This window comes from Alligator mississippiensis, chromosome 13, assembly GCF_030867095.1.
Source record: "Alligator mississippiensis isolate rAllMis1 chromosome 13, rAllMis1, whole genome shotgun sequence".
Taxonomy (NCBI): Eukaryota; Metazoa; Chordata; order Crocodylia; family Alligatoridae; genus Alligator; species Alligator mississippiensis.
The window spans coordinates 3,614,668-3,638,580 of NC_081836.1; the positions used below are offsets into that span (position 1 = coordinate 3,614,668).

Here is a 23,913-nt window from a genome sequence, read left to right on the forward strand (position 1 = left end):
AAAGGTCCTCTTTGCAGGCAGTTTTAACGGCCCAGCTGAGAAAAGAAAGTCTGTTCGCATGAAACCTTATGCATTAAGTATTTTTAGGTTGAAAAATATGTCTAAAAAGAAAAATCTGAAAATGTGGGGATTTGTGCAAAACGAAATGGGAGCCCATAAGATCACACACTTGAGCAAACAGCCTTCAGCTAAACTTATAACGATTCTGCCACAAGGTGTTTGAAAAAAAAAAAAAATACAAGCTGCAATATTTCCACTCCTTTCCATAACCAAGTACATTTTTTAATTCACCAGGGTCTGCTGGAAAAATATTTTTCCCACTTAAAAACCTTACTAGTAGGCGGCAAGTTTAAAACTAACAGAAGGAAGTTTTTTTTGTTGTTTTTTTTTTCCCACAGCTTGTAATTAAAGTGTGGACCTCATTGCTACGAGGCGGTGGAGAAGCTGACAGTTCAGCCAGATTCAAAAAGGGCTTGGACACATTTTTGGAGGAAAGGGGCAGCGGTCGCTATTGAGCACGGGAGTGACGGGCGCAGCCTCCGAATCACGGCTTCCTAGACCCGAAATGCAGAACTGAAAAGACTTCCTTTTCTTCCCTCTGTTAGGCTGCAAAATTGATCCTACCTACGTTGGGTAAGATGAAGTATGCCCCATATTGGGATCGGTAAAGGTTAATACTGCGGTACGGTGGAGGTGTCCCAGCCACAGACCATGGCCCAAGTGCTTTAGAGGCTGTGCACGGGCAGCACAAAAGATGACCTCTTGTTTCCAATTCAGACACAGCCAAAATCTCAGTGAATTTTGCTAACGTCAGCTTTAACCAAAACCCTGATTCCGCCTTGAAACTGAATCAGGAAACCTCGCTGAACGCGAGCCGTGAATGAGCTAGCGAGGGTTGGAAAATAGTTCAAATAAGGTATTCTGTGGGGAGGGAAGAGGGTCAGAAAATGCGGTTCCCCGAAAGTCATTATTCTGTGAAATGATATCATCATTTTGGTGAAAACGACCCCAGGAAAAGCGTTTCAAAATGAAGCCTGTCCTTTCTGGAAAATGGTATCCCCTTTGCATTAAATAATTCTGGTATCCCTTTTGCATTAAAACAGGTATCCCCTTTGCATTAAATAATTCTGAAGCAAATTGTTTCCCCCGAGCTAAGCCATTTTGGCAGTTCTGTTTTATGGGATCTTATTTTTTTTTTGGCTCCAAACTGGAGCCAAAAGAAGCCAAACTTTTTTACTGTCCGAGCCCCCAAGGCCTGGAATAGACTGCCTCCAGAGGTGGTGCAAGCACCTACCCTGGAGACTTTTAAGAAACATTTGGGATCCTTAGACCCCAGCTGACTTGCTGCCCTTGGGGCAGGGGGCTGGACCCGATGATCTCGCGAGGTCCCTTCCAGCCCTAATGCCTATGAAACCAAATCAGTGGGAGATGCTGGACCATCAATTGTGCTGGAAGGTCCAAGTTCCCAACAGATCAAAGTTTGCAAGTCACCTCAAATATATAATAATCATAGCTGCCTGTTTCAAAGGGTCCTTCAGAGGCTCCAGCTCTCTAAAGCTCTTAGAAATATTATGATCTTTAGGAGCCACACCGTGCAATTGCCCAAGATTTCCTGCCTAATGGCCCAGCCTGTTTTTAAGCCCATCTCTGAATCTGAAATGACTCAACCACCATGCGCACCCAGTGCTTCGCAGTGACCGGCTGCACCAGCAAGAGGTTGGCTTCATATGTCCTGCCCTTTCTAACCGCGCCTCTGATTATAAAACCCCAACAGCTGGAAATCTCGAAGGTGGAGAGGACACTGTCTCCAGCTCATTGATTGATAGAGCTATGGGAGGAAGGAGGAGCTAAACGTCCCATGCCTCTTAACCAGTCATGCAGGTTTGCTGATAAAACAGAATGCCACTGGAGCACAGCTGCTAATTGCATGCACGTTTACAGTCCAAGGCTCATCATGACCAAGCAACGAGTCCTACAGGTATCCCCTTTGCACCCAAGAAATGCCATCTGTGTGGTGGGCACAGAGGTCTTCCTAGACATACGCAGGTAAGACCTTCTGCCTTTTAATATCTGGGGATCCACTGCCTGAGGTTACCTTCTCTGACCCCATATCGTTATGGGTGGCCTTTGGTACTTTGTGTTTCAACTACCTGCTAAAATAGCTGTAGATCCAAATTGAATTGGAAACTGGGAAAGTCTAGATCTGATCTTTGGTTGTCAAGCATAATTTTGTATTTAGATTTAGAGGTTCATAGATTTCAGAGACATCAGGGCTGGAAGGGACCTCGCGAGACCATCGGGTCCAGCAGGTCCCAAGGGGCAGGAAGTCAGCGGGGGTCAGATCACCCCAGCGAGATAGGCATCCGAGCGAAACACCTGGTCTCCTTGCTGCTGGGATGGCAGGGATTTTATAAAAAGGCACAGTCGTGCATCATTTTGTCCCAGAAAGGGCTACTGAAGGCATAAAAGCAACTCCAAAAAATGTCAACTCACACATGCGGTCAGAGACACCTAGAGATATAAAAGGTAGTGCACACCCCTCCAAAATGGGAGCTATTTCTGGCCATCAGAACAGGAGGCAGCAACAATTCAGGATGAGTAACTTGTCAAGAATTAAACTGTGTTAAAGAATAAATATGTGCTCTGAGCTGATAGAAGCACAGGAAGACACCACGGTAGGTTTTAGTAGGGAACACAAGGATAATTTTTATTCCTTATATTACTTTACTGGGCAGAAATGAGGTTTGTTTGACATGCTGCTGAATTATTATTAAATAATAGCTATATTGCAATAGCACGCTTAGGCCAACTGCACATTAAATACTACTACAAATACAATATATTGCTAGCTATAGTAGTTAGGGGAGGAGGAGGAGGAGGAGGAGGAGTAGTTAGTCTTTATACTGTTGTAATCCAAGGACTCCATAGTGTAGACCAGGACCCAGTGGTGCAAGGGGCTCTACAAAGACCGAACAAAAGACTGGTGCTCTCCAAACAGCTTGTAGCCTATGTGATAAGATGATTGCCACTGAAATGTCAGCATTTACAAGTGGGTGCCATATTACTGCAGAGGAGAAAAATGGTCGCTGGAACCCATTTGTGGGCATGAGGACTTGACTTCAGGTGATCAGCACTGGGGGAGGCTGGAGGTGATGCATTAATGTTGAGCTTTGGCTCTGGAAACAGAGCGCGTGCCCAGTCCGTGTCCTGGCAGTGGGTTTACCCACTGGCAACTTTTGCCCTCACTGGTGGCTTTGTCCACCCCTATGAAGTGCGGGCTGGCAGACACTGAGTAAATGGACCACCTTCTTCCCCGAGGAAATGCTGTAAGACAAGGCAAGGATACACACAGCGTATACCCTCTCTTCCGCCTCTTAAGACTGCGAAGTAATAGAAATATAAGGTTGGGAGGGACCTGACTGGAAGCCATCTGGTCCAGCTTCCTGCCCAGATGCCAGATTTGCTGCTTTTAAGCCATCCCAGACTGATACCTATCCGGCCTCTTCTTGAAACCCTCCAGGAAAGAGGATGCCACAATCTCCCTGCTTCATTTTCCCATGAACGTTACAGGTTGCAAGTCCTCGGATCCCAGGACTCAGTAGGGAATTGGAATAACTCTGCACCAGCCAGCTGTTAACCATATATCTCAGAGGTACCCTCCTCCTTCCTACCCCCATTGCCTCCAATCACGGTCACGGTTAATCAGTACTAATTGCACTGGGAAAGAATGACGAAGAGCCCTTGGATATGACAGGGGTCCGTATAAGCATGGTAGAGACAGAGAGTTTGCACAGAAAGCCTGTGGCTGCAGCGCGTGCGCAGGAGGAGAAGCGTCCATGTTTCTCCCTCCAGGCATTGAGCATTTCTCGAGTCCTCTGTGCTAGCACCAGGAGCACTGGGTACTTAGCCTAATAGCATGTAATAAATCTGAAATTTATACTTCAACAGCCCCACGCACAAGAGGAGAAGCAGTTATACAAGTTTACAGGTAGATTTATTGTGTTTTCTCCATTCAAGTTCCAGCGGCAGCCGAGCTGTGACAGACTCATTCCTCTTTACAAGCAGCTTCAGGAACCCACACTGGAAGTGGGAAATAAATCCCTTAAATATTTTTCTTGTGGTTCATATTTTTGTCTGAGTAAGGAGAGGATGATAGAAATCACAAGCAAAATACCTCCCAATTTCACATGTAGGTGTTAATGGGTTAATTAATGGATTAATCACCTGTTGCAGGGTGCTCAGAAAGCATGAGATGCTATGTATAGTAAATGCCAGATACTGGTACTGCTTTTAGACAGACTGTGCTTTTGCACTTAAATAGCATCTTTGACTGAAGGGTCCCATGTGTTAACATGGTTTAATAATGTCTGTGTTTAGTGAGATGGGACTGTGTATCCTCATGGTATTGACTGATGAAGATCCTGTTTTGGCAGTTTTGGCCTATATATGATTTACATCATTCATTTCGGGCCCCCAATACAGAAGGGGTATGCACAAGTTGGACCGAGTCCAGTGAAGGGCTATGCAAATGGTTCAAGGTTTGGGGCACATGGCTTGTGGGAAGAGGCTGAGGGAAATGGGCTTATTTAGCCTGCAGAAGAGAAGACTGAGGGGGGATTGAATAGCAGCCTTCATCTCCCTGCAGGGGGGCTGCAAAGAGGATGGAGCTGGGCTGTCGTCAGTGGGGGCAGATGACAGGACAAGGAGCAATGGGCTCAGGTTGCAGCAAGGGAAGTTGAGGTTGGATATTAGGAAAAACTTTCTCACTGGGAAGGTGGTGAAGCACTGGAACAGGCTCCAGCTCCTCTCTTCCTTAGTTCAGGAATTGGATATTTTAACAAAAAACCCATCATGACACTCAAGGCGTCTACAGCTACGTGATCACTATGATAATGATTCATGTGCATTTACAATGGAGCAGAATCCAGCATTCACTTGGCAATCCCAGGCAGGGCTCATCTTATGTCTGACGTCTCTGGGATTGTTATCCTCTATGCTACAGGGATCCTTGTGCGTATACGTAGCAGGTATAGGAGGGAAAACTGGGCCTGCAACTGAGCGCTTCTCAATCTGTTCCAGATCCATCCCAAGGGGTGCCACATCATTTGACATCCATGGTACCTCCGGAGTCAGGGTCTACATTATTTATAACCATGACTTTGTGAAGGAACCTATGAGTGAAACTCGATGGCCTCTGGATGTTGACATAGAGATCACAATCACCATGGACTTCCCAAGCGAGACCGTCAATGATAATAAGGTTAGTCGCTTGCTGAGTAAGGAGACAGCCCTGAAAAAAGTCACATTATCACTCAAAACCCTTTTCAAAATCAAAATAAAGGGCTGTGTTCACTCCAGCAGCTGCACAATTACAGATTGCTTTGTATCAGGGTAGCACCGACATCATACAGCTTCGACCAAATAGACTCAGAGCTAAGTACAATTGTGTAATTAATATCCACAGAATAGAAACAGGCTGATTATATGTAGCAAGCAAGTGTTAAGATGCTGAAAATTCGTTGTCTTCAGGGGCTGATGACAGAATCCTTCCCGCTGGTGCAGGCTGCAGTACAAGTGGGAACATCTTTTTTGCCTTTGCTTAGGTAGTGTCCTTATGGCAATGGGCCCATTGCATTTAGCCCCTGTTGGCCTAGAAAGGACACAAAACCTCTGCAATTGGCTTCCCCTCGAATAAACTCTGTTCCATCAGCTAGAGGCCTGGATGTATATCAGCGCTTTCCTGGGGTCTTGCCTAAAATCCTTTTAGACTCCACTGGGCTTGTTGGTTACCGGTAATTTGTCCTTAATCGAAGAACGGGGTTTTATTATTTGGGATCAATGTCCAACAGCTGGAAGGATGCAGTAGGGTCCTACAGTTTGTTAAGATTTATGGAGGATGGTCTCCATGCATCTGCCCTACAACCACACCAGATATTGGGTATGACCTCTACGGCAGCCCAGCTAATCAAGAGACCCTACTCAAGAAATATAACTTAGCATGACACTGGGGCTTGTAGGGGCTGGTAATGACCGGACAATGTCTTCACAGGTTAGAATTTCATACTATGGAGAGAATGGCAATGAACCTATAGAGACCGCTTGGTTGTACCTCACCTGTGTCAGTAAGTACTGTACAAACAACCGCCAAAATACAATTAACAAATGCTACCCCCAAACATTGTTCTGTTCAGCAAATGGGGCAAAAGGATTTGCCCATAGGGCCTCTATCAGTGTGTCTACATGTGCATTTATGCTGGCTTAAATTTACTGCACAGTAAACTACGGCACAGTAAGCGGGAATAGCCTGGCATCTGCACATGCAGGTGTTAAAGAACATTAATGCGGTATGTGGTCTGATTTGGGACTAAAGTTAGTCCCAAGTCAATCCACACACACACAGTTACTGCACAGTAAGGTGTCTACACGTGAGTTATTGCGCAGTAACTAAACAGGGATAAATTTGATACCTGCATCATGCAGGTCTCAAATTTACGCTCAAGTCGGCATAAATTGCCATATTTACTGTGCAGTACAGGCATGCACGTGTAGACACGCACCCGTACTGTGCAGTAATTTCAGTTGCTGTGCAATAAATGTGCACATGTAGACGTGCCCTGTGTGTACATACCGTAGGAGACTGCACTTTGCTCCCTTCCTTTTGAATAGCATAGAGCAAAGTAGATGAAAGAAAAAGGTAGATTGCTACAATATTCATCTCATACCACATAGAAGCCATCTGCTGTCTCATGCCCCGACCCCAAAAATGTTCCAAGACCCTGTCCCGTGGACAATGAGGCCATTTGACAGGGTAGGAGACTAGATGTACAGTTTTTTAGAAGACTTTGGTGGCTGAGACTTATTTTTCTAAGGCGGTAACTTGCTCCATCGCACTCTGACGTTTCTCCACCAGCTCTGACTTTCTACAGTATTTCTTCACCACAAGTAAAGTTTTGATGTCTCCATACGCACACTGAAAACACTCCTCCTTCCTCCACCCTACGTGGCCTTCCTCCAGTAGCCAAATGCAGATATCCGAGAGACGGGTAAAGACGATAACGAATGCATTAAACTGCTTGCCCGGGATCTTCTTGCTGAAAGTGGAGGAGATACCTAGAGAGAAAGTGAAGGCAGGAGGCAGCAGGAAAAGGCTTTAAGACAGAGATTCTGGGCAGAGATATCACCTCCTGCTCAAAGCTCATTGTGTGCATGGAGGATGAGGGAGTTGGTGCTAACAACCCGCTACGGAGGGCAAGTGTTGAGGATACAGTTGAGACAGACCTGCATTGAGTGTGCTCATCCTCTTGCCACCCGGGGCTGGTGGCTTCTTTGCTCCCTCTGATCTTTCAGGTGTTTCTCTGGACACCGACACAAACCGCACCGGGGTGGTGGAGAGCAGTGAAGCAGACAAGGTAAAGAGATGGGCATCATATTTTTATGCAAGCCCCCAAATTTGCCCTTCCCTAAAGGACACTAGCAACCAGAGGATGACACTGGCAAAGGGAGAAAGGAGGTAGGACTGGTTGGCTGCTGAACCTAGCTTGGTCTCACCATTTACTTCTCCTTGCCCTGCCAGCCCATCTATGAAACCAGACCACCGGCTCTGAGCCATCGTCTCCTGTTACTCCCATGCCGTCCCATTGAGGTCAGGATAGCATCAGCTCCATAAGAGAGAAGAAATTTGGCTTTTTTGTTCTTCCAGTGAACTTGGAATGTGCTAGGGACTGAATCAATCCTGGGGTTTTGCAAGTAATTACAAGTGACCCCTTTGAAGCTGAGTTTCTGTGTTTCCAGCTTGTTGTGGGGTTTTATCATGGAATATGGGTGTAGAGTCACCCTAGTCCTACTCTAAGAAAGCACAGGGAGAAGAATGTAGGTTAATTATCGTTATGTATATTAATTAACGGGGTTGGACAAGATGACCTCCTGAGGTCTCTTGCAATCCTAACTTTCTAATTCTATTAAATATTTGAATCCTAGTGTAGATTAGCCGTAATTATCTGCTAGAAGAATTGCCTGAGGTTTGTGGTGGATGCTCTAATTCTGAGAAACTTTCCATCCTTTTGGGATGTATATAAAAAAAGATCTGCGCTAGTCCAAACAAGGTTTAAAGAAGTCCCATGGACTGTGTCAGATGAGATGATCGCAGTGGACTTTACCCACGGTATAAGCCATGTAGTTTTAATATGCTGGGTGGTTTGGCTAAACCTATTTGGTTAAAATTACAACTTCTCTGCAATAGGATTTTAAAGCGCACTAGCTAGGGCATGTTAAAGATGCATCCTCCAAGTCTGGAAGTGGTTTATAGGATTTTCTCATGTGGTGCAGCCTTGGTGATGGCTGTATGGACACGACGATGCCCCTCTTCTCCCCAGCTTGGCAGATCATCACTTTCTCGTCACCGTGGCTGTTGCTGGAGGTGCTATAAGGACTTCAAGCCCGCCAGCCTGTTCAGCTTCTGTTCCAGTTTCCTTTGTGTTTCCTTAACAGACAAAATGGACATGGGGCCCGGATGGGCACGGAGCCGTGCTGTTAGTGAACTGTGACAGGGACAGCCTGGGCTCCGGGGGCACGGACAGCACTCACCCGCGCGTGCAATCCTACGCAGGTACTCCCTGGGCAAGGGCTTTGCTCTCACTTGGGTGTGGGGGGAACAGTGAAGGTCAAACAGAGCTAGATGTAGACCCGATTTCTATTTTCATGCATTGTGTACTGTCCCTGTGAGCAGGTGGAGACCCAAAATGACCTTCTGAATTGACCATTGTCTCCTGTCTCTCATGCACCTGCCCATGTCCACCAGTCTTTTGCTTCTGGGGGCTAGAGCCTGCAGTGAGAGTAGGATACCGCTGGCACCCATGAGATCCACCAATTTGCTAGTTTGCTGCAGCTGGGAATGGACAGAAAATAAATGTTTGCTTGCTGGAATGTGCGGAAGCAGATTTCACTTATTCATATATAAGGATCAGTCACAACCCTGCCCCTGCGTGAGATTTAAAGTTGCTGGAGATGGAAGTGGAGGAAAACGCGTGGAAAAAAATATAGGAGCATGAAAAGTTTCTTCAGGGAGGGATTATGTAAGCAGAGTCCTAGGATGAAGTGATGGGAAGTGGAGGAACATCTAAAGCCTTCATCTCACAGCCTCATAAGAAGAATTTCATTTTCATAAGAAACTTGGAAAGCTTTCATTTTCATAAGAAACTTCTTTGCGCCCTCCCAATCCTGAGCAAAACCATTTCCCCATCTCCTCCCAAAAGAAATAGGCATCTCAGCCGTTCCCATTCCCTCTCTCCTTTGTCGAGTGGTGCCTAAATGAGGACCTGCTGTCCTCCTCTGTACAGATCCATGCGGATCTATAACACCATGGGCACAATATTACAGGTATATACAATGCTGCAGTCAGATCATGCAACTTAGCCAACTAAGCTCTGTCTACACGTGAGTATGGGGGAAAAAGCCCAAACTTTCAAGGCATGAGGTTGGAAGCCTCAACAGGTCACAGGACTCAAGACCCCCACCTTTGACTCTCCTCTTTCCTAGATCTTCAGGATATGTCACTTATGCTACTGCGAACGCAAGGCCCCAGTGCCCTTTTTGCTGAAAACAAATTGGTTCTTCAGGTCCCTGCGTCTGAGGCTGATAAAGTGAGAGTTTTCCATGCTGCCGGTGAGTGCTTCGTCCCATCTGCTGACTGCACAATATCAAAGGTCCTCAACTCCATACATAAGTGTAGGTGGGGATCAATGTAGGTGGGTTGTGACACTCAAAAGCACCTACATGACCTTCCTCCCATGGAAGTCAATAGGTACGGTGACCTTCAGTTGCTCGGCAAACTCCAGCTTCAACTGATAAAGGACCCAACTGGAAAAGCTTTGACCCCAGGGAGCGCAGTTACTCATGCCAGTAGTTGGATGGAAGTCAGGGGAAGTCCTCAGAGGAGCAGCCAGCCACCAGCCCAAGCAAAAGTTTTGCACTCTTGGCCCAGAGTCTTGCTCAAGGTCCCACAGCAAGACTGGAGCAAAGATTCATGCCCTAGGAGCCTTGGTCTAGTAATTTAACCATAGCACCACCCCGCCTGTCAGGCATTTGCAAAACTGAAAGGTCAGGCAGTATAAATCTCCACTTCTCTGTAGCTGATATGGCTGTCTCTGATTTCTGAGGCTCTGACTCACTCTGTTCACATCTCATTTCATTTTACTTTCCTGCTCCTTTCTTTCATTGTTCCCGTACAGCGAGGGGCTGATAGTCTTTGATTTCAAAGGTATTTCCTGGCTTCTGAGCTCCTCTGAATTCTTTTGCTTTTGCTTGTTTAGGCTATTGGGTTATCAGAAACTTGGGTTATTTAAAAAGAAAATGAATACATGCTTTGTGTGAAGCAGCCTGCTGAAATTTCAGAAGGGGAGACCTGCTTTTCAGGCTGGATCATCTCAGATGATGACTTAGGTTTGACGTTACAGTTGCCATCTCCAAGTGTACACAGGGAAGGCCAAAATGCACACAGAGCCAGGTTTCTGTTGTAAAGAGGAGCAGAGGAAACATCATTGCACATTGCCGTGCCATGCGATTGCCACCATCCCCTGCTTTGTCACTAAATCATGATACGAATGTGCTTTGCAGGACAAGCTGGAGAGCAGGTGAGGCAGTGTGATCTGAGAAAGCAAGAACACGTCAGCCAGACTCCCCCGGGATCTAACCCTGGCACCGCCAACCCCTCCATTATCGCCTTGGGCCCAGGCCCTTATATTGAAGTCAGAGATTTAGCAGGGAACAGGTTTATATTTATGTGCCTAAATAAATGGCTGAGCCCTGGCACTTCATACTTAAAATCAGGCCATGTATTTAATGGCCTGAATATGGATTTAGGTATCTTGGGAAAAAATGGCTCGTGGGTGTGCATCCCTTTTCTTTTTTTTGCAAGGAGAATAGTGAGCAATGCATTATACCCTGTAGAAGACAGGAGAGTCTCCCATCCTTGCATGTGCCACCCCTTCCTATCTTATCCCCGCTGCCTCTTCAACACCATGGCATGTATTCCTTTGTGTCCACAGGCAATGACTCCTACTACCAGTACAAGCCCGTTCTGGGACCAGACAAGCTCTCCTATGCAGTGGACCATGCCAGCAGACAGGAGATTACCTTCTATGTAGAGGGACTGGCCTTCCCAGACCAGGATTTCTCTGGGCTGGTTTCCTTCAGTGTCACGCTGCTAGAGGTCTCCAATGAGGTATGACAGACTCTAGGACTATGGGGAGAGCCAAAAACACGTCCCTTGGCTGCAGCCCTTAACCCAGTGGAAGGATGGTGGGAAGACGTAGACCAAGCGTGAGAAGACATAGACCAAGAGCATTGCCATTATGATAGGCCATGCTCCTAGGTACCCCTGCCACAGGAACAGGGCTTCAGGCAGACCACAAGGCTCCAATTAGACCATCCAAGGGTAAGGGAAAGTCAGCACAGGATTGCCCTGTATGGAGGCGGCTGCAGTGGGAGAAGTGACAGCCATCGGTCAAGCTATATGGTGACCCCTTTAATTGCAAAGACATAATCAAGGGTGTTTTGTTGCAAGAGGCTCTCAGTCCTCTGCTGCAAATGCTCATTGCTTCCGTAAGGGGCAACAACTCCCCCTTAAGTCTTGTCCCTGCTTGAGGAGCCTTGTATCGGAGGTAGGCAGCGCACAGCGTGGCGCATGGGGCCGTCATCTAGCAGTGCCATATCATCAGCCAGCAGCTGCGTACGGGGCTAGGGAATTGCAGATCCATCTGTGTCTAGGTCTGGGCATTTAGAGGCCAAGCCCTGCTGCTATCCCAGGGACTGGAGGTTACTCGTGAACATTATTTGGCCTCTTGTCACTCCTAGGGTTTTCCAGACACTCCGATTTTCACAGACACGGTGGTCTTCCGGGTGTCCCCGTGGATAATGACGCCGAACACGCTGCAGCCCCTGGAGGTTTTTGTCTGCAGGTAAGGGGGATGTCACCGGGGGTAGCTTGTTGTCACACTGCTTTCTGCAGCTCTAAAGAAGATGAGGGGAGTGTGTGAATAGTACATCTCTCCACACAATGGCCTGCCTAGCAGACAACAGCCTACCACTGCTACCAACTAACAGGTGGGCTCCTTTAGGTCAAGCCCCATAGTTGCATGCTAAGATGCCAGGTTCAAATCCTACGAATGACCTATGGAAAGTCGCTAGCATGGTACAGGCTGTTCCTTCCCATACACCCCATCACCTTTGCCTGTGGCAGGGCAAGTCATGCATCCCAGGAGCCTGGAAGGTGTCATATATGAGCTCCCAAGAGAGCAGGGGATGCTTCTCCTTTATACCAGCTAAGTGTCTGCTGACTTGTGCCCTAGTAAAATGGTGATGAGGTGAGATAGGATCCTGTTTAAATCAATGGGAACTTTGCTATTGGTTGAAATGGGAAAAGGATCAAGGTCCCATATGTAGAGCTATTGCTCTGGGAGGTTTAGCCCTCTGTGTGCATGTCTACATGAGATGCTTAATGTTCAGTAGCCTAATAACACTGTGCAGTAGTGTGCCTGGCAAAAACTGCACTAATCGCTGCGTAGTAGTAGTATTAGGCTACTGTGCAGTAAGTGTCACTAAAAAAATCATGCACTGGCACTTGCAAACTTCATTAAGCAAGTACTAAATTAAATGTGCAGTAACTACTGCATGTTAAAGAACATGTAAGCACACCATGTGAGTACTACCCTCACCCGTGACATGGAGCAAACTAAGCAGAAGAGCCTGTGAGCAGATGCTTAGGGCACAGCTTGTCTCTCTCTCAGGGATTTCTGTGGCTGCCTTGCCATTCAGAAATCACTCTGCTGCTGCTTTTAGTTCCCACTCTTGATTTTTTATTTTCCTGCCAGCATTGAGAGTGATGCAAACCCTAATGTGGACTTCCTGAGTGCCATGAGAGCCCTGGTGAGGAAAGCCAACTGCAAGCTGACCGTCTGCCCTCAGCTGGAAAACCGGAGTGACCGCTGGATCCAGGTAATGGATGAATAATCGTGGCTTCTCTGTGATGCTTTCCAAACAGAGACCTCAACGTGCTCGGGGGGCACCACGACGTCACTTTTGCAAATGGGAGAACTGAGGCACGAGGAGGGGAAGTGACTTGACCAAGGACACAAAACAAAGCAGCGGGGGAGCTGGGAATGCAAATACCAGACCAACCCAGGCCGCAGTCTTGGCTTGCACACTTTCAGAGCACGGTGGCATTGCCCCACGTATCATTTCCCAGGTGGTGGAGGAAAGAGAGACCATTTCCCCTTCAGCGGTTCCACTTTCTGTCCATCAGCAGTTGTTTAGGTAGCACAGCCCCAAGGGGAAGAAGTAGGTTCACAGCCTCATGTACCCACACCCACCCCCAAGCTCTCCGCTCAGTGACTGCTATCGCAACTACCTTGCCTCTCTTTCTCCTTACAACAGGATGAGCTGGAGTTTGGCTACGTGGAAGCTCCCCACAAATTATTCCCTGTGGTCTTTGACTCTCCTAGAAACCGAGGCCTGCAGAATTTTCCCCTGCGGAGGATTTTGGTGTGTGCATCTTTACATTTTCTCTGGAACAAGATAGTGAGATGACATTCAGCTCCCAGAGCCGGCCTGCCTAGAGATACTCGAGAAAGTCAGTCTTGCTGGAAGTGCATTAAACCACCCACAATAAATCCCCAGGTAGTTGCTTTCATTAGAATGAGAGTGGCTTTAATTTGTTTCTTCTTAATTTACTTTGGAAGTCAATTAAATGAATGGAAGTGAATTAAGCTAATCAAATGCTAAGGCCACTTTAATTCTGAATGAGAACTGCCACATGTGGGCTGAACAGAGTCCCAAAAGCACTTTAAATTCACACCCAGAGTTAATGTGGATCAGCTTTCCTGACAGTCCCTGGGTGAACTAGTCCACGGTGCCACCAAAACCTCTTGAGCCACACTGCCTCAGAGAGGTAGACGTGATATCTTTTTTTAAACCAGCTAAATTGTTGGAAAAATATTTTTCCAATGATTTCATTGGTCTAATAAGAGATATCACATCTACGCAAAAAACCGTGCCTGCCTGTGTCCTTAGACCAACACGGATACAACCAGCAACCCTAATTGCCTCCGAGAGGCAACGCTTGCTTCTTTTGAGGTCTGTCCGTGGGAATTTTTTGTGCATTTATTTCTCGCTGGAGGTCTACAATGCGTGGATCATATTACCCAAATGCAGAAGTGGCATCAGACCTGCATTAATTACAGTGCAGACAAGAAAGGATTTCATAGCCGTAAGAGTAGACAACCACTTCTCTACGGCCTCAGGGAAAAGTCCTGCACAAGGCAGCTTCCCCCTTTGTTCACACCTGGTTTTCAGTGAAGTCATCCCACTGGTTTCAATGGGGTAACATGGCTTGATGCCTGAGGGAGCCACTGGTATCTCACTTCAAGCTTCACTTGTGTTGGGCCTTGAAATTACTCACTCCGCAGGAGGGTCTTCCTTGGGTAACAGCTTCTTAGCCACACTGCCTACGTCTCCCCAGGGCCTCTGCTCTTTGCATTGGTTATTAATTGGAAAAGAAATCTCTGTTCTACTCTCCTGGAGTCATTCACCAGCAAGGACCAGAGCCTGAGGGGTTATACCGATACCCACAGGTTCATACAAAAGGCATTTGAAAGGTACCAGCTCACTTCATTGGAGCAAAGATCAACCGCATGTACAGCAAGAAGCAGCAGCCAGCTGCAGACTTGCTTTGCTTTGCTCCTATGTTTTAAAAAGCAGAGGCCTGGGAGCAGTCCTATCTTTGGGGTATATTTGCCTTCATGCACAATTTGCAAATCCTCTCTTCCCAAGAAAAGGCAATGACATGTCTGGTGGAGGCCACGACGAGTCAGGCAGAGGTGAGGAGTTTGAACCTGCTGATATTTATTATATCACCTATGCTAGGGCCCATTGCAATGCCTGGGGGGCAGCTAACACTCATTTGTTTGGCTCGTTCTCATGTGTTTGTCTAGCCTGACCTGCTCACGGGTGGTTGGGCTTAGTAGCCCCTTATTCCCTCCAAGCCTGAGACACAGCGCTGTCAGTCAGGGATGGCACCCCTGCCTGCCACGGTGCTGCCAGCTGGAGCATGGGCATATCCTCAGCCTTACAGACTGCTTTGCTGGAGGACTTGCTGGTTGACTTGTGTTACTTTGTTCCCTGCAAGGGCCCCGATTTTGGCTATTTGACCCGAGAGCCTCCCAAAAGTCAGGTGTCCGGCCTCGATTCCTTTGGGAACCTGGACGTCAGCCCTCCCGTGACGGTCCAAGGGAAGGAATATCCCTTGGGGAGGATCCTTATTGGAAGCAGCTTCCCCAGGTGAGGAGCAGGAGCGTGTTCCCAGTTGGGCTACATGGGCAGTCCCCATGGGAGGCAGGATCGAAGGTGCAGCTGAAGGTACCAAAGAGCAACAGTGAAAGCTCCTGAATGGGGAGATGGTGACGGATGGGAAACAGGAGCAATGCAGGTCGGTTAACAGCTCGTGCCAAGACACCAGCAGAATGGCCTATCACCCCCAGACAGAGGGCCGAGAGCTCACTGCCGAGTTGCTGATATACTCAGGGGAAGAGCAGAGAGCATGGCACATACATATCTTTCTTTCCTGTTACTTCAGCTACTTCAAGCCTTTGAACGTCTTATCAACAAAGCAGCAGCTTTGCTCTCGTTAAGCAATTTATTGTTTGCTTTCTGCAGAAAGACATTAAAGAAGCTTCAGGAATTGAAGCGCTCTTCATCTGCCTGCCTTGAAAAGTATGTCGTGCAGGGTGTTAGGGACTGATCCTGGCAGCGCTGTGCTCCTGATACACAGCCGCTTGGGACCTGACACTGTGCACGTAAGCACTGCGCGACCCCTAAATGCTGCACTGCCCATGTAACAGGATCACACCATACCCCTTGTCCAAGGGTTTCCCCAAACCCAGCTGAGTGCATTTCAAGGGACTTGGGATGCCAAACAAGGTGAGCTTGGATTCTCAGCCCTAGGTACAAGCTATCCTCAAAGCTGGCTGACTCTGGAGCACGGGATGGGTGAACGTGGCTTGAAGGAAATGCTAGTGGCAGGTGAAGAGCATCATCTGGTCCTGTTCAGGACCAGGAGTAACTGGAAGGCTCCTGGAGAGCCCACATTTAATCGGACCTTGAGGTTGTGCTGCATTGGAGAAGAGCATCTCCCAGCAGCACCGGCAGGTCCAAGGAAACCAGTCAAAGCGAGCCTGTCCATCTGTCTTCATTAGCAAGAAGCAAGGGTCTTTGGGGGATACCTTTCACTGGGCCAATTGTACTATTGGGAGTGATGTTAGATAAGTTTCGGGGCACTGTTAGCAACCTCCAAAGGGATTTTAGCCTCTGCAGCAAGGAGATCTTGGTAAGGGAAGGCTGGGAAGATAAAAGCAGAAGTGCAAGAAGTGACCGTCCCTTGATCTTTAGTTACACGGAGAGAGAAGAGCATGTCTGCATGTCGTATCAGGAAACGCTTTTTATCCTACAAAGGAAGCAATGTGGGCTGTGAGGATATGAAACCAAGCTCTCAAAGCTCCTTTTAAGAAGACATCTGTGACTATACCAAGAACTGGAGGAAAAATCCTGCTGAATGATCCCCAGCAAGGACATACATCCTAGCTAGAGAAAGGGCCAGATTCTGGAGCCGAGCTTCATGATCTAGCAGCAGCTCAAGCCAAAATCTCTGATCTGGGCTCTGCCGAATGCAGGAACGGTCCAGAAATGGACCCAGGACCGATTCTGCAATGCCTCCTTACTCTTGAAAACGCTTGTTTGAATTGGTCCATTGATTTTTGGAGAGACCACTAGCACGGACAGGACCTATGGCATGTGGCCTGACATTTCTCATCCAGCAAAAAAAAAAAAATCACTGAAACTCTGCTCTGATCTACTTTGATAGAGATCGTATTTAAAATGGGGAATCTGTTGGCCCTGCTCTCCATGTCTCCTCCCTATGAATAAATGAGCAGCGAGAGTCGAGTGCCAATGCTCTGGTTTTTAATACCCAGCACTTTTTGCACAGGTTAAAGTGACTTCTTCAGTTGCAATCTGATATTCAAGACTGATATTTTTCCTGATGAGTCAGAAAAGGTTAAATGATTAGAGGAACTGGACATGGTTTCACCGTGTACGGGAAGTCTGATAACTTATCGTCGGCAGCTGCTATAGTCAGCCCGTACCAGGCTGTTCAGCGAGAACAAGAGGGCTGCAGCATAATAAAGAGCCCTTTTAGTGTACAAAGGAGTCTGTTCACCGAGACAAACAGCAAAACAACCCAATGCAAATCCAGCATGGGGTCTTAAAGGAGAGACCATTGAAAGAACAGGCTCAGGCAGGCGTTTGGAAATGCTGAAGACGAGCGCAGGGCTGCAAGGGGCAGAGCCTTTTTGCTGCTTTTATCAGGAAAAATCTGGCAGTGATCTTTAGCGAGCGGATCGGGTGTTGGACCCCTGAGATCTAGTTGCAGCCTCTTTGCTGACTTGCTGAGACCTCGGGCAGCTCCTTTCACCAGGCAGGGCCTCAGGTTTCTCACTGTGCGCAAGGGGAATAGTTACCTCCTATTGTGGAATATATTATGAGCCTTCCTGAAAAGCTTGAAAACATATCAAGATCTTCCGATGGACGTTGTATAATACTTAGGCCTTACAAATCGTTAGTAAACCCTCCAGCTAACTAATTAAATGAAGCCTTTGACCTGCTTTGTGGAGGAGAGAACTGCAGGCGCTGTAATTATAGCACTGTGGAATTGATGGCAAAGGAGGCAGGTTGCAGCCTAATTGCACCGAGCAAACGACTACCCCGCAGTGGAGGTTGACAGACAATGGCTATAACAGTGTTAAATATACTAGTATTATTTTATACCTGATTGTTTCCTGGGGAAAGCATTACAATGGATCCCAGTGTAGAGCTCTGTCTCCTTGCTTTCACCAGCAGAAAGACTCCTTATACTGGTCGAAAATGGCCAGGCCCTCAGATGAAAAAGCTTTAAAAATGTAATAAATAAAATGCCGGGAACTACTTTGACCCAAAACCAATCCCAATTTTACAACGTGCGGGGAGAGGGTCACCTGGCCATGCTTCAGAACCAACCAAGAAAAATCAAAACCCCAAATAACTGGACTTGGATCGCTTAATTATGGGTGGATCCTACATCTCCAGCCATGGAGGGACCTCCTGGGACTGGGAGCAGAGTGGGTTCGTGGTCCAAAGAAACCTGACAGCACACAGGGGCATGAGACATGGAGAGGATGCGGAGGCCTATGGGTCGTGCGACCAGACTCATCCTTTCTGGTGGAGGTTGTATCAGGGAACGCAGACTAAGGCAGTACAGAGAACATTTCTCCCCCTGGTCACAGCACATCCCTTTGCTCAGCGGAGTTACTTGCTGGATGCAGCCCGTGGCCCTTTGAGTCCTGCTGGTGCTGCTAATATTCCCGGGGAAGGGAGCATTAACACGGGCGAGTACTTATTTAAAATGCTGTTCGCTCATTAGACCACCCGTTGTGTTCTCCACCCCCTTTCCCTTCTGCATCGTTAGGTCTGGCGGCAGGAGGATGGCGAAGGTGATCCGAGACTTCCTCTACGCCCAGGCGGTGCAGCCCCCGGTGGAGGTCTACTCGGACTGGCTGACCGTGGGACACGTGGACGAGTTCCTGACTTTTGTCCCAGCCTCCGATAGGAAGGTACCGTGCCCAGGGTGGGAGGCTTGTCACTCCTTCCTTGCACCCTGTCAGATGGCATTTGTCTTCTGCAAAGGCTGGCAGGGAGTTGAGGTGGAAAACCTGGGTGCAGGGAAGGAACATGAGCTGCCCAAGTCATAGTGTAAGTCAGGGGAAGAGCTGGGAACACAACCTGCAGTCTCCTGACTCCTAGCCCCACACCAACAGAGGAGAAGAGTCATGGGCTGCATGTGTCCGCAATGGTTGAAGAGCCTGCATCCTTGCAGTTCATAGCAGACCACACCATGCAGATATACTATCGATCGTATTCCTGTCTGTAAAATCCTCTCCAGACTCTGACTCCCATCTTTCACCTGAGGCATTTCTCTATAAACATTAGCTAAGCAGAGATCCCTAGAAAGTCCTCTCTTAGGTGGGTATATATTGCCAGTTTTACAGACAAGGAAAACTGAGGCACAGAAAGGCGACGTGGTCTGTTCGAGATGGCACACACGGGCTCAGTTAAACAGAGAGCAATGTCTGAAACATTTTAGAAGCAAATCTCACTGTCTCTGTTATCAGTGTCTTGCTGGTATCTTGTGCAGCCCAAGCTAGAAGCAGCAGCAAATCTTCTAATGCAATTGTTTTTCATTAGACAAAGCTGCTTTGCTGAGACTGAAATGTTTGCCTCAGCTTCTGGGGAGTCCAAAGGAGTCCTGAGACTCTCAGCAGCCAGGCATGGCAGGACCTCCATGCTCCCTTGGCCTGCACCTGGGAGCTCCCAGTTTCCCAGCAGGGAATCTAGAGAGACAAGCCTCAGATGGGATGGGATCCCAGGGACCGTGGCTCTGGTGTCGTCAGGCACCCCATGGCTTTCAGCTCCTTGCCGTGAATCTAAGAGCTCTACATAAGGCTTGCAGCTCTGCCGTGCCATTGGGCACTGTCATTTCTGGGAGACCCTGCTATCACTAGGGCTGTCAGAGCATAGGATCCCGGATCTGCAGAAGTGGGGGCTACAAGCCCCGAGAGCCACGGCTCAAGCAATGAGTCTCAAAGCTTCCAGGTGAGACCCAGTGCTGACTCCTGGCTTCAGGGCAGGGAGTCTAGAGCCCTGCTGCACCCTAGGAGCACTGTGGTCCTGGATGGGGAGTGACTTGGACAAACCCTGGGAGCTCCTCTCTGCAGCTGCTGAGCGGAGGGGACATGCTTGCCTTTCTCCTGCCACCGGGCTCTGTGGGTCTGCTGCTGGGATGCCCACGTCAACTGATAGACGGTCCCAGTCCCCAAACCATTTGCAGTTTAGAAGTTGCATGGAGGGGAAACAGACCCAGAGAGGGGGAATGGCTTCCCCATTTTCACCCAACAGCAGAGCCAAGTGTCCTGGCTGCCACCTCCATGTCCTTCTCTGCTGGAGCTTGGAGTTGGTATCTCTTTGGTGCCCTTTTTTGCCCCAGTTGCATGAAAGCAGGTGCTGATTCCCGTGTTGGTATCTCTGTGGTGCTCTTTTTTGCCCCAGTTGCATGAGAGCAGGCACCAATACCTCTGTTGGTATCTCTGTGGTGCCCTTTTTGCCCTGGTTGCATGAGAGCAGGCGCCGATACCCCTGCCCTGACTCTGTGTCTCTCCATTCAGGGTTTCCGGCTGCTCTTAGGCAGTCCCAGAGCCTGCTACCAGCTGTTCGAGGAGAAGCAGCAACAGGGTCATGGAGACGCCGCTCAGTTCACTGGTGAGGGGCTCGGCTGGAAGGTATTTGGCCTCGACGAACCTGTCTGGTGGCCTTGGAGTTCATAAGCTCTTCTTATTGCAGGGCTGGCGGGTATGGCGATAATAACAATAGATGAGATCCTGGCTAATGAGACTCTGAGGAGGAGCAATAGATATGCACAGGTAGGGTTTCCCAACAAGCAAAGAGTACTCAGGGCACCTGATGGCATTTGTACAGTAGGCATCTTGGAGGAGATTGGTTTGGTGGGTGAGATATGTGATGCTCAAAGATCCAGCAAAGGAGCGATCCAAACTGAATCATGCCACGTTTTTGGATCTCACCCTGGCTGAAACAGCCCCAGACCCTGAAGAAACCAGATTTCAGGCTGCCCAACTGATTTGAGCTAGAGGTGGAGCCATTCCCTGCATCGGAAAAGTGGGTGCTAAATCTCGCAGCAGCCTGTTCAATAAAGCAAAGGCGAAGCTGTGCTTCAAGAGCCAGCTGCACAAAAAAACCACAGGGAGACTCTTTGGAAAGTCCAGAGTTTCTGAACGTCCAAGGTTTTTGAAAGTCCAGAGTTTCTGAACAGCCTCCTCCAATTAGCGCCTTAGCAAACCTCTGCTTTCCAATTAGCCTCTGGGCAAATTAGCATTCTCCAATTAGCCCCTTGGCAAACCTCTCCTCTGCCCGAAAGCCACGTGCACAAAGAGGCAGTCAAAGGGAATATTTTGCTAGAGAAGAAAGGGCAGGCCGTGAGCGGGTGGCAAGTCGCAGCCTGCATTGCTGCAAGAGCGGTCCGTAACGGGGGCTGCCTTGCAGCGAGCGATGGGGAAGCATGGGTAGAAAGTCACCGGAGGGAGCACTGCACGGAGCAGCGGAGAGCACAGCTCGGCACAGCCTCGGACGGGAGATCAGGGCAGGCAAAGGGGGTCTTTCCATAGAGCACAGTGGTCCCCGGATCATAAGTATCCCTTCCTTATGGCCACACTGGGCCACCCGGTACCAGGGTGGGAACGGGACAACACTGACAGCATCTGGAAGGGGCACGATAGGTGCCCCAGGAGCTGGGAAGGGAGGAGATGCATTGACTTACCCGGGTGGCTTCCCATCCCACAAAGACCTCAGCGCTCATCGCTGTATTTCACTATCCAAAGAAATGCACCGCCTCAGCCCCCTTCCTTGCGCCCACGGCTGCCCGTGGCACCTGTTTCCTCTCCAAACTCCTTGTCTCTAGAACTGCATTGACTGGAATCGAAAAATCCTGAAGCAGGAGCTGGGACTGAGCGAGGAAGACATCATCGACATCCCACAGCTGTTTGTGTTGAAAGACTCCTACGCAGATGCCTTCTTTCCAAACCTGGTGAGCAGGAAAGGGGACTCCCGAAGGGGCTGAACCAGCGCCCTCCCTGACCTGCCCCTTCCTCTTCCTCGCCCCTCTGCTTCTCTGTCCTGTTCTGCATCTCTGCCATGCTCCCTTCTTGTCCATATTTTGCTTTCTTCCCTGGCTTTGCCACATGATAAGACCTCTGCTGAAAGGTTGAGAAGATACGTGTAGCACGTGGGGTGGTAGCATGCTGGAGCGAAGCCATGTTTGCCTCTTTCGTGCTCCATCCCGTCCCCTCTTCCGGTTGCAGGTGAACTTGGTTGTCTTGGGGACACACCTGGGCATCCCCAAGCCTTTCGGGCCCATCGTCGACGGGCAGTGCTGCCTGGAAGAGAAGGTCCGCTCCTTGCTGGAGCCGCTGGGCCTGACCTGCACCTTCATCAATGACTTCTTCTCCTACTTTGAGCTGGAAGGAGATGTCCACTGCGGCACCAACGTCCTCCGTAAACCCTTCTCCTTCCAGTGGTGGAACATGATCCCATGAGCAGAAGGGTCTGAACCTTGCTCAGCCCGTTTGTTTGAACAAGGGATAAGACGGTGCTAGCAAAGTGGATAAAGGCCCCTGGAAGCTGTCGGTCTTAGGGGTCTTGTAAATAAAGATAACGCAGCCCAAGGAATACCTAGGTTTAACTCGCTGTAAGGTAGGTCTGCCCATGCCCTGCATGGTCTTCCTTCAGTGTCCCAACACAACAGTCCCACACACACTGTGTATACACATGTTCATCATGCCAGTGCATTCATCACATGCACGCTGGAGCACAGCGCGCGGTTGCACAGGTCAGCACACCTTTTGCTCAAAACTCAGCATCTTCCATGGGTCCTGCTTAGGGCTTTTTGGTTTAGCAACAACTCTGCTTCTGCCCCATCCATACGCCTAGCTCTGACTCAGGAGTGAATCATTAACTAGTCCCAGATGTGAGACCCTGGGCAAGTCACCCCCCCACTTTGTGCTGCAGTTTCCTCTTCTGGGAAATGCCGTGTTTCAAAGGGTGCATTATGGTCCATGGAAGAAATGCTCTATGTCTGTACAAAGTATTATTTAAAAAACTTGGAAGAAAGCTTCTTTCCTTTTAACTTCCCTGCAGAGAAGTGGTTTTTACCTTGCTGACAATTTAAAGCACACGTTTTGTGTTGGTTTTGGTTCGCATGTGCCAAAAGGCGGTGCGACAGCATGGTAGTGCAACCCAATGCAATCACGCTGTTGTTAGAGCATGGGCATTCAGTGTCCTCCCAGGGCTTTTTCCACGTATGTTATATATCTGCACTGAATCATGAACACTGCCAATTGCTAATAAGAACTAATATATTCACTACTCAACTGCCTTGAGTGGATTTGTACGAAACACCACCCAGCACAGACTGACGGCAGCATTGCTTTTCATAGCAAAACAGGGCTCTCTGCCGCTTGTATCAGCTCTTGGCTGATAGCAAGCTGCTATCTTCGATGCTGCTCTTCTTCTCGAGATGAACATGGTGCATGCAATCACCCTAGCACCTGTAAAGCTCTCTCTAGTAGGACCCTGTGTTTCAATCTGCAATGGACACCATGATCCCGCAGGGTTACTTCCCGTAAAGCCAGTGGGTCCTGAATCACTGGACACTCAGTGGGGTTTTAAGCAATTTTAACACTTTTATTAAACCACATCCACTGCTAGGAAGGTCAGGAAAGGGTAGTTTTGCTTGCTGACAGAGACGGGTCATTTCCCAGAGATCTCTCGGGGCAGGGGGAAATTTGCAGTCCTCAGTGGTCTTCCAGTAAAAGGTTTCATCTCAGTTCCCAGGAAAAAAAAAGAGAGAGACTGCTCATATAGCTGTCTTCACGGGTCCTGGATGAAATCCTCACCAGCAAGATGGCAGAAAACATCATTCCCTAAGAAATCAGAGGACCCTGTGTGGGGCATTGTGACATCTGGGGTGTGTTGACATGGCAGTAGTGTCCCAATGGGAAACAAGTGCCCATTGTTTCTTTAGGAGCCTATGGGTGATTTCCACTAGCGATCATCTTTCCACTTGAGCTATCACAGTGATCATCTTTCCATGTTAGCTATCAGTGGGGTGGGTTTAGAGGATGTGCTGGGTCTTGTACCCACTCCCCCCTTCCCTGGTGACTGGGCTGAGTCTGAAAGACCAGACACGTTGCGCTGGTGGAAGCACAT

General features: G+C 48.5%; 1 protein-coding gene across 1 annotated transcript; it reads left to right on the top strand.

Moving 5' to 3' along the window:
• Positions 1–1,807: 1,807 nt before the first annotated feature.
• LOC102574884 (protein-arginine deiminase type-1) lies at positions 1,808–23,070 on the top strand. Its single transcript, XM_006259216.4, has 16 exons — positions 1,808–2,046; positions 5,080–5,260; positions 6,050–6,122; positions 7,348–7,409; positions 8,488–8,605; positions 9,535–9,660; positions 11,043–11,218; positions 11,851–11,954; positions 12,867–12,990; positions 13,429–13,536; positions 15,179–15,330; positions 18,548–18,692; positions 20,301–20,394; positions 20,476–20,555; positions 21,608–21,733; positions 22,008–23,070. Exons 1-16 carry the CDS (start codon positions 1,859–1,861, stop codon positions 22,239–22,241), a joined length of 2,091 nt encoding a protein of 696 aa, XP_006259278.4. The 5' UTR covers positions 1,808–1,858; the 3' UTR covers positions 22,242–23,070.
• The last annotated feature ends 843 nt before the right edge of the window (positions 23,071–23,913 follow it).